This window comes from Ostrinia nubilalis, chromosome 28 (genome assembly GCF_963855985.1).
Source record: "Ostrinia nubilalis chromosome 28, ilOstNubi1.1, whole genome shotgun sequence".
NCBI lineage: Eukaryota > Metazoa > Arthropoda > Insecta > Lepidoptera > Crambidae > Ostrinia > Ostrinia nubilalis.
In genome coordinates this window covers 367,092-384,529 of record NC_087115.1, presented here as the reverse complement: position 1 = coordinate 384,529, position 17,438 = coordinate 367,092, and the positions used below count along the sequence as shown (strand labels likewise).

The 17,438-nt window shown below is 38.4% G+C and overlaps 1 protein-coding gene across 2 annotated transcripts in view; it reads left to right on the top strand.

Annotated features, from left to right (window-relative positions):
• LOC135085518 (atrophin-1-like) overlaps positions 1-17,438 on the top strand; it is a 31,761-nt gene that overhangs the window by 6,699 nt on the left and 7,624 nt on the right. For both annotated transcript variants that reach the window (XM_063980304.1, XM_063980303.1), the window contains exon 2: positions 13,490-13,507. In XM_063980304.1, the coding sequence (XP_063836374.1) occupies positions 13,490-13,507 (18 nt within the window). The remainder of the gene's footprint in view (positions 1-13,489; positions 13,508-17,438) is intronic.

Sequence of the window (17,438 nt, the reverse complement as noted above, 5' to 3'; positions counted from 1 at the left end):
AGTTTAGGATGGTTCATATTTGCCCTGTAAGTGCCTATTCACTCTCGCCTTGAAAAGGCCCGGATTATAGTCTTCAGGAAAGACAGCAGCAGGCAACGAATTCCAGTCCCTAGCTGTTCGCATTATAAAAGAGTCATCGAAACGCTTAGTGCGAGCTGGTGGAATGTCAACAATATAGGGATGGTACGCTAACCTGCGTCTGGTTCCTCGATCATGGAAGGGGGCTGGTGGAATTAGTTCGTGTTCCTTGTTACATCGGTGGGTTCAATAACATCCATTTATTACATTAAAGCCTACTAAAGCCTGGTCCGTGAGCACGTAGAATTTTGTCCAATGACCCCAAGCTACCCATCCTTATCGCTCGCGCGTATTTATGTTGCTGTCGCGCTCGCACACTCACTGCAGGCGACGGTCGCACAGTCGCGACAGCAATATAATTACGCGCGAGCGATAAGGATGCGTAGCTTGGGGTCATTGGACAAAATTCTACGTGCTCGCAGACCAGGCTTTAAAGCTTTTCTCTTCCCAAAATGAAGCATTAACAAGACACATAACACTTCCTTGCGTTTCTCTACGAGTTCCATCGCCTCAGGCACAGATAGCATCAAGCGAGTGAACGTGAAACCTGTCGCGATCCGAAGGCTGAGTTACGCAACCACTTTCACCCGTAATAAAATATTATAACTCTGAATTGCTGAGAAAGGATGCGAGTTTTTGGGGTTCCGTGAGAGTTTTTTTAATACAGAAAAGGCATCGTTTCAGCCAAATGACGTCCACTGCTGGACAAAGGCATCCACCAAGGTATTTGACCGCAATCGCACCTGATGTATGAGATGCAGTCTAGGATGGTAGATATCTGCCCTGTAAAAGTGACTATTCACTCTCGTCTCCAATTAAAATACCTCCATTTTTAGTCGTCCGCTAACGATAGCTGGTAGTTCTTCTTAATATAAAACCAAACGGTTGAATGGAAGACAATGCCATAAGTTTGCCTCCTGTCACATGAAAATAAAAAGTAAGCTCTAATAACATACATAATACATACTCTATAATTTAATTTTTTGACATCAATTAACAGAAGTGATGGAAGTTTAAATTAAAAAAAAATGATCCAAATGATAATAAAACCTGAGATCTACGGCGTCCAAGGCCGCTATATGCCATCTGCCCGTCTCATATAAGACATTATGTGTATTTCATAATCTTAAACAAATAGTAAAACGAGAAAAAATATACTTTTGCATAAAAACTGTACCGTCAGTACAAAAGACATCAACGCGCTAGCGACTCTAAGAAACCACATTCACTTCGAAACCACGTAATTATGCATATTTACTCTAACTACAGTATAAAACTACACCGACCTTGATGCGGTTTGGGTAAACTGACTGTGCTCGCGCTCCGTGACCTTGGTAATGACGGCTGGCTGCTTAGGGCCGCTGCAAACATGCTACATACAGGGAATAGGCACTTACAGGGCAGATATGTACCATCCTAGACTGCATCCCACTTAACACCAGGTGCGATTGCGGTCAAATACCTGCCTTGTCTTGCATTAAAAAAAATACTTTTAGCATCGGCGATCGCGATGCTGCATCGATATAGATGTAGTCGAAGATATGCATTGTTTGCTGTTCCTCCGTGACGCACGGTTTCAAGATCGAAATCACTTATACCACGTACATTATGTACTCTCAATCGTTTCCTGGACCAAAACCCAAAATATGACGTATTTGCAGAGGGGTGGAGTTACTAGCAGAATGTTTGGGTTACTGTGAAAATAATCGCATCTGATTCATGTACTTTTCCTAAGTTAAAAAATTGTTTATAAGTACCTACTTAAATGTTATTCTGAACTTTGTTACGTCTTGTCTGAATAGTGTAAATTGGTACTACCGTTCTATTCATGAATAAATAAATAAATAAACGCAAAATGCTTGAAGTAGCATGATGTCTGCGGTGGTTCTTAGTTTTATCAGACTTTGTGACGCGGAGTCATTGCTCGTTAGTTTTTACAATGTTTGTAATATTTCATCAACATCTACTGGTCATTGGCCTCTGGTAAACGACTCTCCAATTTATGAGAGACCATAGGCCTGAGATGCGCGCCGTGATATAATCTTATCGATGATTTTAGACGACAAAATGTATGGGTTTATCGCATGAAATCGATACAATGGCGTAATAACACTTATCGCAGTTTTTATCGCGTTTATTATTATATCGATTTTACCAGATAAGCACTTTCGTTTGTCGTCTACAATCATAGGATGTTATCACGGCGCGCGTTTTGATGTCGACTCCAAAAAACACAATATTTAAAATCATGGGTGAAGCTTCCACCTTCGGCTTGATCATCACTTTCCATCTGGCATAATGCAGGCCAAGAGCTTCCTCGTAGTGTATAAAAAAATTGGGCGGAGCTTCGTGAGGATGGATCATCATCATCATTTCAGCCATAGGACATCCACTGCTGAACATAGGCCTGCCCCAATGATTTCCACAATGGCCGGTTGGTGGTGGCCTGCATCCAGCGCCTTCCCGCTACCTTTATGGAGGATGGATGATTTTACTTACTCTTGTACGAGAAAACTACAATCGAATTTCCACCTCTGGTTCCCACCGCTGCAACTTCTGTGTAGCCAACTTGACCGTCAATAACCCAACAAGTGAAGGGTCAAGTTTGTCCCGGTGAAAGTTAAACCAGTTAAACTGTCATTGGACCCGCAACGAAATTAATCAGAAGAACATAGGAGGAGTTCGAAGTTCGAACTATCAGACAGCTTTCAACGAAGCTTAAAGCGTGACACCAATGACATAAAAAACATCTTAGCGTAACGCGCGACGTGAAAAATATAACGGGACTATTCCCACCTCTCGTTCCCACCGCTGCAACTCCTGTGTAGCCAGGATCTACAGCTTGACCGCCAATAACAGAACCAGTGACGTAATATGAATATAACTTACCTATATTGTTCCAATTTTATACATTCCTTGTGTGAAAATATCTTTTACATAACTTTCTCAGACTATAAAACAGAGTTTATATAATAAAATTTATCTTTTTGCAAACGACAAATGTTTGCAAAACTCCGTTCCAAAAACATTGCTCTACTATTCCAAATATTTCAGGAACTTAATCCAGTTCCAAGATATCTATTACTGTGATTAATTACACCAAATATCTGTGATTCGTTCCGCTCGTAAAAAATAATGGACTGAGTGAGCATGGCACGCAAAATGTTATAGCATATCAAGCTATATTTTTGGTGTAAAATATCACCTATTACAAGTACTTAGGATTCACAATGTTATTGTCTGTATAACATTATCTTTTGTTTCTATTAGGTACTTTACCAGTTGTTATACGCATCTCGGCCTGCCTCTTAATTCTGACATGGATTTTATCAAATTTAATTGTTTTTGTTCTATGCATCTTCCATTTTGTCGGCATCGGATTACCGATCAAAGACTCGCTAGTTCAATTCCCGTCGATCGCTCTAAACTAATCAAAAATATCTTTATTTGTTTACACTAATTAGTGTACTAATACTACTAATTTAATTTAATTTGTTCTTAAAAATCATCAAAATGCTCTTAAGGAGCCTTTACATGTCTGTCAATTTTTTTTGCCCTACCAGTGCAGCGCTTCGAGACAAACATTTGGCAAGCATTGGGGGAACCCACTCGCAGCACAATCAGCACAATCATATTTTGGCTTGTAGGGATTTACAGTAGTTACTTATGGCTATTGGCTATAATTTGTAATTGTCACAATAGTGACTGATCTTGCTCTGCTTCTTCCCAGCACTGGCCTATTTAGTTTATTGTCCCGGAGCAGTGGTAGGTTAACACTGGGACGTGTAAAAGTGCTTTTTAAAAGCCTATTTGCAAAATTAATGAGTTTTACTGTTGGACTACAAAAGAATCTATGACTGAGATCAAGTCAAAGACCGTTTGTTTTATAAAAAACCATAAAAAGAAGTGAAATAACAACCCACACCTCATCAACCTCAAAACTGTGCCAATGGTTGCTCGCGCGCAAAAAGTAAAAGTTTACGAATTCAAAACAGTATTGTTTGGATTTTTCGCATTATTGTTCTGTTCTCTTTTGGTAAATGTCATCGCGTGACGTCACGTCTGAAGAAAGTGTCATATTGCACACAAAGAAAAAAGTAAAAACAATGTGGTTTTTATTTGCCGTTCAAATCATCATACCTTAAAAGAATTGAACTTTTTCTGCACTGTAAGAAGAGGTATTTGTTTTGTAACATACCTATGGGCAGTGTGTTAATGGCCTAGCTAGATAAACATAATAACTATTCTTTAAAAAATGCAAGGCTCTTGCAAACTTCACTCACACAGTTTTTTAGATGAAAGCCTGTTTCAAGCCTTTTTATTTTTTTTAAGAATATGTAGGTATGTATTTTCAAATGACCAAATAGTCCCGTTAACCCCTCGCTATAAATATGCTTGTATCACGAATGGGTCCAAAACAAGTAATTTTTTTCTTCCTTTTCTATTCCGTTACTTAGCAAACTGTTTCCGTGAAACAATAATCCAATCATCTGTCTGAATCCAATCCGGTTCTTGAGGCGTTCAGTAAGAGACTAGTCCAGTGAGTCATCTCTTATTCTTTCACTGCGTATCTTTTCGCTAGATTTTGAATGCTGTCTTTCAGTCTAGAAAAGTGGAGACTGAAATTCAGTAAATGTTAGACATTCCCTCAAGCTCTCAAACTGGCTAGTTCAGTGATTCGTCCCACAACACGTTCGTCCAACTGGAACGAAACGCTGAATTTTAAAAAATATATATTTTCGTTCTAAAAGAAAACATGAATTTGTTAACAATATCTGTATTTAAAAGAAAATCAACATAGAAAATCTTAACTACTTGTTATATATTAATAAGAAATCACAGCTTAAATTATTTTATTTCATTGACTATCTGACGGTACTAAATCTCTTGTGTTAAAAAATAAATGAAATGGGACGAATCCAGAACGAAAAATATTTCTTTTTGAATTCACTGTTTCGTCTCAGTAGTACGAACCTGTTGTGGGACAATCACCGAACTAGCCAGCTTGAGAGCTTGCTTCACTCTTTCTTTTCTTAAACTAAAATTGATCATTCAAATTAATTCATCGTTGCTAGTTACCTGTCAGCATCTCCAGAGGACTTTAGAAAATATTCATACATATTAGTTTCCCTCGTCCGGAGGTCAAGTTTGCGTAATCACCGACATGTTCACACTTTCTAATTCTAGACTCATTTGCAGATGAATACGTTTGTACCACGGTTTGCTTTTAGGTAAAAATGGATGGCAAATAGACGTATTGGGAGAGTGTTGAACTGTTGAAGCTATTGTTGTTTGGCTAAGAATGCTGTGTGGTCTTTGGTTCCGTAAAATTCTAAGCATAATATCTATAGAACTTTTAGCACTGATAGAAATAGTGAAAGAAGTTCAAAGATTGACTCGGCACCTAGATAGGGATTGGTGGGGTAAAATAAACTAGAGGCATGTAACACAAAAGAAAGACGATTTGTAAGTAGGTACTACCTAATTAATTTCAGTTCACACTAAAAATAGACATTGTGATTGGCTACTTAATTGATTCACAATTCATTTGCAAAACTGATGACAATATGAAACATTATTTTAGACGACTGCCTGGTAACATAATATGAACAAGGTTTGTCCATTGCCATGTTTTAGGGGGCTAATTTTACTATCATCACCACACAGCACAAAAATGTTTGTCATGCGGAGATCGAAACCCCACCTCTATCTAACATAATAGTTTCGTACCGTCCGTCAGTGTCAAATAGTTCGTGACGTGACGTTCGTGACATCATCATCATCATCATCATTTATTTTATTTTATTTTTATTTTTACAAGGAAAACAATACAGTGTAGAAACTATGTAGACTAACATTTTAGAAAACTTATAACCATTAACATGTTTTCACATTTAGAGCCTGAGTAATGCTTGTTTATCAATAAACAGTAATAGAAAAGAAGTTACCAAGCCAAAAGTTACCTACTACTAATTAAATTAAAGCTTAATACATTAAAAAAAGCACCTTTCAAGAATGCACATCAAACCAGTCTTTGAAGAGATTTCGTTTAACACTATTTATGCTGGAATTGAATAAATCAATATCGGAATCGCCAGCCATAAGGTTAAAGACATTAGCAGCTCGAATAAAAAATGAGTTCTTCCTGTAATTGCTATTACTATGAGGAACAGAAAGAGTAATGGGTCGTCTTAAAGTCCTGCTAGGAGCACGTAGATTTATTAAAGAAAGGAGGTGTGGGGAATCGATCTTACATTGGGCTACTTTTCATCAGGTCATTTAGTCTCCACTTCAGGAGACTCTCTAGTTTACCAGCAAATGGAGGAGTTAGCCTACACTCCCCACGCTGGCCAGACGGGTTGACAAGTGACAACACAACCTTATTCCAATTGTAACAAAGACGTTGCGAACTTTCTGGCTACTTTGGGTGTCACGAACTATTTGACTGTACGTGAACCTATTTTTTTTAAAGATTATTAGCAATTTGTATTGCACAAATTACTTATAGTCCCGTTCGCCCCTCGTGGTAAGCTAAATAAGCTTGTGTTACGAGTGGGCTCACCACAATAGTCGAGCGGCGGTGGGATTCGAACCCGCGTTCCTCGGATCTCGAGTCGGCCACTCCGACCCCTTCACCGTTGGGCTATCGTGGCTATAAATCGTGGTTATTGGAGACGATTGAAATGCAGTTAGAACCTTAAAACAGTAGGAAGTAAGATCCAGGCTATATTGAGTAACCTCTCATTAAATATTAAGCCTCATTCGCAAATATAGTACTATGTAATACGCACATTACACAACAAGGATAAATATTGATTACGTGCGCGGGCGCACCCGAATTGTAGAAAGCAGAGAAAGTTCAGATGCGAAGATGACCCGCCGTAGAGTTTGGACGTGCAGAGGCGAGACGCGAGAGTTTTCTGCCTACGTTTGTAAGCAAGATACTCGACGAGAAGCGAGTGTTTTGTGCCTAAGTTTGTAAGCAAGTATCTTGGCGAGAAGCAAGTGTTTTCTGCCTAAAGTCCCTAAGAAGATACTCAGAGAGAAGTGAGTGTTTTCTACCTAAAGTCCGTAAACAAGATAGATAGAAATGTTTAGTTACAAATCACAAATTATGGTTGTCTTTAAAAAATCTGGTAGGGTAAAAATCATGATCAACTTAGTTTTCGCGTTCAAAAGTTACAATTTAAGAAAAATCTCAAAGTCAATTGATGTGACGTATGTGTTTCTTTACTCCATTATCGAAACAATTTGAATACATCCTAGAATTTTCCAGAACTGAGAAGGCACGTAAAGTTTCACAATGCGATCATAAACTCGTTGGAGCGAATTTACAATAAATGGGTAACTCCAATGTGCTGCTGACTATAGAATCTTCAATGTAGTCAAGACGATATTATACCCACTTACGTAATAAGTCATGAAAGCATCCACGCCCACTGCAGAATAAACTAAGTGCTAAAACTAATAAGTAGTTTAAAACGCGTAGTTTTGGGCTGACACTGTGTAGGTTTGTTGTCGACACGAAAAGAAAAGAAGAAGAACGCGTTGCAGTGACGAAATAGTCGTCAAATTCTTTTATTTGTTTACTACCGACCTCATTCAAAAGAAACTGTGACAAAATGAACATGTGTGAATTTACAAGCCTTGTGTAATGTTGAATGTCGTAATAATGGGAACGCATGACTGCTGAATTTAGGAGTCTGAATTGTATGCAGTTGACAATGTAGGTTCGAATATTTGAAAAGGTTTCTTTGTTTTACAATTTTGGTTCTTTAAGATTTTTGTAGTAGTAGTAGTGAGTAGGTTTAGTTTAGTTAGTAGTAGGTTTAGTTTAGGTGAGTAGGTTTCTAATTTTTTGTGTTGGATTCGTAAAGTGATTTTGACTCTCGAAATTTGTTGTGAATTATATTAAAATAAAATGTGTTTACAGTCTTTCAACACTTTTCAAGTCTTGTGAAAATTTAAATTAAATGTTAAAGTAATTTATTTTTTACAAAAATTTAACTTTTTAAATGTCAGTCAACTGACCTATGGTTGACATTGATCTTATTACGAAAGCTGCTATTATGCAGCAGTTATTATTCGTAATTGTCTTTTGAGATTGAAATGACTAACAAATAATAATTCAGTGCTTCATTAATTTTCTTTTTAAGCTTTAGTCTTAAAGTTGCTGTGAAATAACATAACTTTAAGCTTTAAAGATGCACGATTCTGTCTAAATGAGAAATCAAAACCTGATAATTATTTCAATTTATTGCAAATCGAGGACGTAACTTCAATAAACTGGACATCAACGAAGTGGCTCCTCTGCGAGACCGGTTAGTCTTTGCCAACGGGACCAGTTTTACTTTCGTATGTGAAAGCATCGGCTAACGAGATGACGGAAGCTGACGCGTTTGACACGTTCTGACGCGGACTTTGGTTGACCTTTTTCATTACTACGGGTCTACGGGACTATGATCCGAGCCTTTTACAGGGCAGATATGTACCACCCTAGACTGCATCTCACTTAACACCAGGTGCGATTTTTTTTTATGCTAGATGCCTTGGTCTGAATTTAAAAAAAACTTATCGTGTCTGTCTGACTATTCCCACCTCTCGTTCCCACCGCTGCAACTCCTGTGTATCCAGGATCTGCAGCTTGACCGCCAATAACCCAACCAGTGAAGGTCAAGTTTTTCCCGGGGGAAAGTTAACCGTCATAGGACCCGCAACGAAATTAATCAGAAGTACACTTTTAATTTACTAGCTTTGGTCTTTGGCTTCACCCTCATGAATTTCGGTTCATAACAGATAGATGGTAGCTTGACCTGTAGTTGACTGGTAGAAAATTCCACCCGGCATTAAGTCCGCCACTTGTAGGTACATTACCTCAAGTGTGAAAAAACCGTGTCAAAAATATCCTGTTTTTAACTAGGACTGGGACTAAAACTATCTCGTTATAAAACACTTAACCCCTTACTAATAAAACTTACACGCTCGTTGAACAGTGTTTTAAAGTGACGTTTAGTATGGAAATGTCATTTTAAAATAGTGATCAACAACTGTGTAACTTTTTATTAGTAAGGGGGTTAAGCTTTCGTGAAAAACTTAAGACAGGCAAAGTTACTTTTGCATAATTAATATTGTAGGGAAAAGTATATTTCGAACAGTTTAGTAAAATAAACAATTTGATTAAAGTACAAATACCTACTTAAAATGGCCTTTTTACAGTAATAAAACCTATCACAAAACAGATAAAATAAAACAAAATAATACAATAAAACTAACTGCAAACGTTTTCAACATCATAAACGACGAACGCCTACAATTTATAAAATAGCCGTCGTTTAAAAATAGCTTTGGTTCGTTGTCATGCTAAATCATTGTTTACTTTGCGGTCGTGTATTTTATAATAAACATTATGATAATGCTGAAATGATAGACATTTAACATTTCGAACGTAGTACTCGACTTTCTTCTTATGATTCATTTAGCGATAGGTTTTTCAATGCATCTTTGGGCAGATATTAAGTTAGTAATGTTCAGTATAGTTTAGCATTTCATGGTGAAAAGAACTACATAAACGTAAGTATGTAGGTCGGCTTCAAAATCGGCCTATAAAATACGACTATCTATTTTATACTCCTAGAATCATCTAGGTCTCTCAAGTCCTTCTAGTTTGTTTCTTCATAGTTTGGGACTAGAAGCGCAGTGTAAAATGTCCAAGGATATTTATTTATTCATTCATTTATTTATTATTTATTTATTCTAGACCCCTAGACTTTTTGGTAAAGATATGACCAAATGAAAGTTATCACCTATGTTCCGTAAATAAATATACCTAGCTTACACTAATAGAAGCACAATCTTCTAAAAAGTAATAATTCGTGATACTACATTCTGAAATACTTGCGCATCATTCAGACATTATATTAAAAAGCTAACATGAAAGTAATAAAATTGAAACTATCGTCAATACCTTCTAAAGGATTTTATTTATTTATTAATTTTATATTTGAGAAACATACAATTACAATATAATTTAAATAAGAAAGATGCAGGAAAAACACATAAACCAATTAAGTTTCCACAGTTAAATATGCACATAAAGTTATTTATTTACAAATTATTAAAATAAACATTTAAATTTTAAATATACAATAAATAAATAAAACACTTAATTTATTATTTTTATACACAATATCTTCTTAACTTTTCCGACATCAAAAACGAAGCAGCACTCCGTGCGAACGCTTCACGATCCGATTAGAAAACAACAGCGTGAGCTTACCGAGAGCTTTCATGAATGGGCCTTCACTTCGCTACAACCTGCCGGGCGTTGACCTGCGCGCGCGCTTCGAATAGCAACCGCTATGATGAGTGAAGTAAAGGTCAAATGCTTGTTGCATAAGTTATTTTGGTTTTTGTGAACTGTTATAATGTGGTAGATGAATTTAATTTTGGTTATTTTAATGTAGTGTGAGCAATGTGTTGGTAATTTAATTTTTGGACTCATGTTTGAAATAAATGCATTCTTTTTTCTATTTATAAAATCTCATTTCTCTATCCTCTTCTAGTTATAAATTAAATGTGAAAGTTTGTGAAGATGGATCTTTGTTACTACTTCACGCAAAAATGACTGAAATTTTGATGAAACTGTACAGTATTAAACATTTTTCCTTGTAGATACTAACTAGTTTATCTACAAAATACAGTAAATGAAAGGCAACTAATACTGCTTTATCTATCAACACTTGGCACAAACAACAGAACAAATTGCGTTGAAAGGCACACATATAGTTATTATGACATAGGAAAAACGATTTTCCAAAATTCACCCCTATAAGGGTTAAAACAAGGGTTCAAATGTTTACAACAAGCGAAGTCGCAAGCAAAAGCTAGTTCATAAAGAAAGCTTTTACATCGAATATCTTCTGCGAAAAGTCACTCACTCACTCATCACGAAATCTCAGAAACTAAAAGTGCTAGGAGTCTCAAATTTTGCATGGGGGTTCCTTTTATAACGTAGGTGCTCACTAAGACGGGATTTTGCAAAATTCAAACTCTACGGCGATAAAAAGGGATCCACGCGTACGAAGTCGCGGGCGGGCCGCTAGTTACTTAAGCCCGTATTCACAAACGATACTTGCTAAAGTGAAGCAGCAATCGAATAGAGCTCTGTGATTGGTTCATATGTCACCCTGTGCGTCCACGCGCACTGGGAGACCTCATAGTAATGTTTGTGAATACGGGCCTTAGTATCTATGCCTGCAGCAGCGTTGCCAGACATCCCGATTTTTAAATCAAATTTAAATGTCCCGCCGCGCCGCGCGGGACAGGCCTTTCGGAGAGAACTCGACCGTACGTGACACGTGGTTTAAAATATTATTTTTTTGTTAAAATAAATACATTTTCTATGGCTACTTTTGCTATCTATTGTCACGTAAACGTAATTTTAAGTCAAATAAAAAGATAAATATTTGAAAACCTTTGATTGTATACGTTATTTTACTATGTCCCGCTTCTGACGGAAGAATCCCGCTATTTTCACACAAAAAGTACCAAAGTCCCGACACTTGGCGAAAGAAAAAACTGGCAACGCTGGCCTGCAGCAACAAGTTACACAACAAAATATCCCCTCATATTTCATCACGATCCGCCCACCCAATTACAATCGATATAATAAACATCGATTAAAGACCAATCATAGTTCCGATGACCTTGCGTCTCGCTTTCTCCGGAAGAATGCTGATGACGTCACGACTCACGAGCTGGGAACGAGCCGGATCCGATCTGTGCCGGTTTGTGAACTTTGCACTAGCTTTGTAAAGCTGCTTTGCTTGCCGTCTTTGTGTGTTTTATTTTATTTTATTAGGGGTAACAAACAATTTATTGTACAAACAGACATTATGGCTAGACATGGCGTTTTTTTATCCTCATTGAGGAATCTCAACTGATGGAAAGTGATGATCAGGCCGAAGGTGGAAGCGAGCTTCACCCCGTATCCTCAACTAAGTCAATTACAGAGGAAATCCCAGAATCTTTAACTTGTTATTATTGCAACAAACTTAAGCAAGATGGTGGTAGCAGCCAGGTGGACTTTAATAAGCCCTACCACCAACCAAATCGAACAGAAAAATCTGCCTCAACTGGGAATCGAACCCAGGAAATCTGGAAAGTAAGGGGTCTATAATCACTAGACCACAGAGGCGTACAGATATTATCTAGAACGAAGCACAAAACTCGATTTAATATCAAGCATAAATGATGATGATGATGACCGACGATCTGGTGAAGGTCTAGAGAAAGCACCTGGAAGCAGGTAGCGCAAGGACGCGTGGCAGGCAGTGTAATAATTTTAAGACAGTGAATATCACGTTTTCTCTCGCACTCATATTGGTTATGGGTGACGTCACACAGAGGCAGGCATGTCATTGTTATATTATTAACTACGTAATAATTTATTAATAAAGTATTGGCTAGTGTGCATCTCTATTTCAAAAATTACTTATGGCCCCGCTTGCCACGAGTCATTGCGTCGAGTATCAGTGGACGTCTTTTGACTAAAACTAACGATAAGGGGTAGGCTAAAACCATACAGCCACACGGTAAAACCCACACAGAATATAAGAAAGTCCGTAAACAAACACAAGTAGATGTTAATACATGCTAAAGTTATTTGTTGGCGTGTAATGTCCACACAATACCTCAAAAGTCTCTTACCGGCGTTACGACACAACCAGTTTTGTAAAACAACCACTTTCGTTTTTATTTTACAATATCCTTGTTGGGGCACCTTTGTTGCTGTGACTAATCAGGCTTTTGTCAGGAAAGTTTAAGACGTACGAATTTGTTCTTAAGAATGGCCTGTGGTGGTGTAAAATTTCGAATTCGAACAATCAATTTGGCTTGAATTCGAAACAAGATTTGAGCTTTCTGATACGGTTTCAGATTTAGTTAGTTTACAGATAAGTTCGACGTAATTCGACGTAACAGCTAGGCCAGATGGCTTATTATTAAGAAGTGACTTGTTTCTTCTGCCTGACTTGAATTAGGTACTAGTTATATGTTGTTCCGAAGTGGTGGTAGAGCAATCTACATATTTGGGACGTGTGTCCTGAAAAGAATAACATAATACATCATCATCATCATCATTTCAGCCATAGGACGTCCACAGCTGAACACAGGCTTCTCTCAATGATTTCTACAATGGTCGGTTGGTGGCGGCCTGCATCCAGCGCCTTCCCGCAACCTTTATGAAGTCGTCGGTCCACCTCGTTACATACTATAGAGTTTTTTAAACTTGAAACTGATCTGGTGCTGAATCTAATCATTTAATCGTCGCAACGATAATTCTTCTGAATATTTGTTTTTGTACTATAAGGTCCTATTATACTTACTTATCTTGTCCTTTTCTTTGTTTCAGTTCCCGAGGAGGGGAGCGGTAAGGCGTAGTTTCATTGTCTTAAACACGAGTAGAAAAAACATCCTTGAAATTATTACTGGTTACTGGTCAACCCAGCTGCTAAAAAAGAATGAGACATGTATAGGCTCCTTAAGAGCATTTGACGATTTGCAAGTACTAATTTAATTAGTCTAAACAAATAAAGATAGTTTTGATTTTGATTTTGCTAGTTAACTAGCGTTAAAAGAGTTGCATCTCATCCATAAAGTTCACCCAGTGTCTCAATAGCTCAAATGTATAGCAGTCGCCGACAAGCGAAAGGTTGTATGGTCAATTCCTGGTTGCTGCTAGTGTCTTCTTTTGGCACTAAATTTTATATTTTTTGATTCAATTGCTCAATATCAAAACTAGGCTACCACCGTTATATCACGCCACCAGACCAGAAATCAGAATAATAGAAAACACTTATATTTTCGTTTGTAACCGTCTGAAGTCCGACCACAGACAACTCTATCACAGGCCGAGTTGCACCACCTAACTTTAACGGTAACTTTAACGATAACCGGCATAAATAAACGGCAGAATAGAATACATTTGTCACCAACCCCTACTCTTCCCACGGGTGTCGTAAGAGGCGACTTAGGGACTACACATCAAACAGAGAACGGGCAGCAGCGCTCTCTGAAAAACATCAATCTTTTTAACTGCGATCTCCAACCCGCCTGCCAAGCGTGGGGTTATGGCAAAACCCTCCACTATAGTGGAGGAGGCTCATAGTCCAGCAGTGGACTGTAAAGGGCTGTTGATGATGATGATAACGATAACCGGTGTTTTTTGTATGGAGTTTGACAGATTTTTGACGTTTGTCAAAGTTAAGGTAAGATGGTGCAACCCAGCCTTAGACTCCAGTGAAAGTACTTGTAACTCTACACTATTAAAGCCTGTGGTTTTGCTCGCTGAGTGAATTAAACTCACTTCCGCAGTAATCAGTGGTTTGCAGGGTCGTGTGAGGTCACACGTCGGTTTTTAGGGTTCTGTAGGAGAAAATTACTTTTAGTTTGAAAGAATTTAGGAAACTTTTAGCAAGAAGTAGGTTGAATAAGAGCGCTTTCACATTAGGGCGTTAGTAGCGCGACAGCAGCGCGGCAGCGGCGTTTTTATAATGTGAAGGCATGCATCCGCTGTCACATAGTATGAAATTTTCGGCAGCGCGTCTGTCGCGCGTTTGTCGCGCTGCTAAATCACCTAAATGTGAAAGCGCTCTAAGAGCAACAAGACTTTTTAACATTAGTAAAAAAGTTACTGTTAAAAGTTTGTGAGGATGAATCATTTTCATCATTCGTCATCATTCATTCATCACCATTTCAGCTTCGCGTCCACTGTTGAATGTTTGGTGATCTCCCCCAATGATTTCCACACTGACCAGATAGTACTGCATCCTGCTACCTATATGAGGTCGTCGGTCCAGCTTGTGGGTGGATGAAAGATGTAATTTTCTAAAATATAATTAGAGACCCATGTAGGGTCCCGGTTTTTTAAAAGGGTCTCGCTCGCGTATCAATTTTTTTGTGATATACCGAACAAAGATGCGGGTGAAGCCGCAAGCAAAAGTCAGTTTAAATCTGTACGGAACCCTGCATGCGAGTGTGACTCGCACTTGACCGATCTACATTATTGCGCGAAATATTATATGCCACGAAATATTGCAATGCCATTGCTAAATTTGTGGGTTTGGATAAAATAATCTCCAATGCAGGAGCACGACCCTCTCTAATGTACCAAAAGCAATGGAAGATTTGGTCTGCACTCCCCACGCTGGCCAGACGGGTTGGGGAGGCCCGAGGGCTTAGTATTAGCAGAGTAAATACAAATGAGTAGGTCATCTTCATAGAAACGCACCGAGCGCGGTTTGTATGTGAGCGCGCCAACAAAATTCGCCGCACCTCACCGCTAATCCCCGCTAAATTTTGCCAGTGTGTGCGTGCGCGCCGCATACGTATTGGCGCGCTCACATACAAACCGCGCTCGGTGCGTTTCTATGAAGATGACCTACTCATTTGTATTTACTGTGGTATTAGTTTACATCAAACGTCGTCACTAGTGAGCGCGTTAAAAATATATGAAGATTTTAGTTCTTGAAAGTTTCCGCTAGGGGCGCTGTACAATCCGTCATACATTTAATGTCACGTTATTACGCAGTCGACATCGAATGCGTTTGACGTAAACTCACACTACGCCCCCAGATGTTCGCATGTTTGTCCCTCTAACGACAGTCACGTCGTCGCTTGCCTCTCTAACTGACGTATCTGACATTTTTTTCAAAACTGAGTTATCTACACCATCTTAATCAATTTCGCAAGACGAATCGATCTGTCTAATCGCCTGATAATTTTGCAAAATGTCAGTTACGTCAGTTAGAGAGGCAAGCGACGACGTGAGGGGTGCCCCCCTAGACAAAACGCACTTTTTGATCGAATCGAAAATCGAATCCGTCAAAACTCCATACAAATAACTTTTAAAAAAAATAAAACCGACTTCAAATGCGTGAACACAAAAAAAAACTAAAAATTAAAAATATTGCGTATAAAAAAGTTCATCCCCAATTTTCCACCCTTGGGGGTGAAATATTTTCTTCAAATTCGCATGAAACCACCCTTTTGATAATACCTATTCAACAAAAAAATAATCGTTCAAATTGATTTATAATCGGCGGAGATATTGCGTATAAAAAAGTTCATCCCCAATTTTCCACCCTTGGGGGTTGTTTTTTCTATTATTAAATTTAAATGGGACCACCCTTGAGGTATACCTATACGCCGAAAAAAGATTTGTTCAAATCGGTTCATAATTGGCGGAGTTATCGCGTAACAAACATAGAAAAAAAAAAAAACATACGGGTCGAATTGAGAACCTCCTCCTTTTTTTTGAAGTCGGTTGAAAAGGGGCTTTTCGACCACTTTTCGACTGGTTTGCGATTATAATTTGCACTTTGTCTAGACCCAGTGGTCATAATATTATTCTACTGTCATTACCACCCTGGTCAGTCAGTGTCTGAGGTGTGAGAGCGGCGCGGGAGGGGTGACATTGACATAATTATTATGACCTAATAGAGCATATAGATGACCCACGCTGAACTGTCCCACCAAACTCAATGACAGAGGGGCGCTACCATCGTTCAACTGTATGGTTTCCAACATGGCAAAAATCGGAACCAGCGATCCGGTATGGACGGTGGCGCCCCGCTGTCAATGTCATGCATAGGACAGTTCAGTATTTTGGAACTATACAAATCTAAAGCAAAAATATCTGAAGTCTCGCTGACCTTTGGCGTCTCAAAACACTCTCTTCTGCCGCTCCCATATCTCAGGCACTGACTGAGTTCAGCACTAGGCCTATAAATGACGTACATATTTATTTACTTTCTTTGTCGATTACAAAATACTTTTTTTTTTTTTTTATGGCAACCAAACCTCTCTGGGAGGTTTATTTCTGCCAATGTCGAGTGAAAATTGACATAGTTATCAATAGAACGTGGGTGTTTCAGTTCTATTGATTTTTCATGGATTCCGTGGAGTTAAGTATGCCCGTAAGCAGGTTTCAAGACGCCACCGGGTCCAAAGCGGGTTGTTCATACGACAACCCACTCGACACTCGATGCGCGCTCAAACTCGAAGTATTTCAATGTTTTTTATAATTTACCACTTCACTGCACTTTAGAACACAAAATAACACCAAATTTGTACACTAAAGTCCATTAAATAATAAATTGAAACCATTAAAACAGATCGACCATGCTTCCCGTTCAACTACCCTCCACGGAATCCACAAAATACTATTTATAATCGCCATAGAAAGTGCCATATAATCTGTCATCTGTCATGCTCGAGTACTTTGCAATAAGGCTGCAAGCCTGCAAAGAAAGATAATATACATAATGGTGGACAAGATTGATGTAAAGCTTCGACAGGTC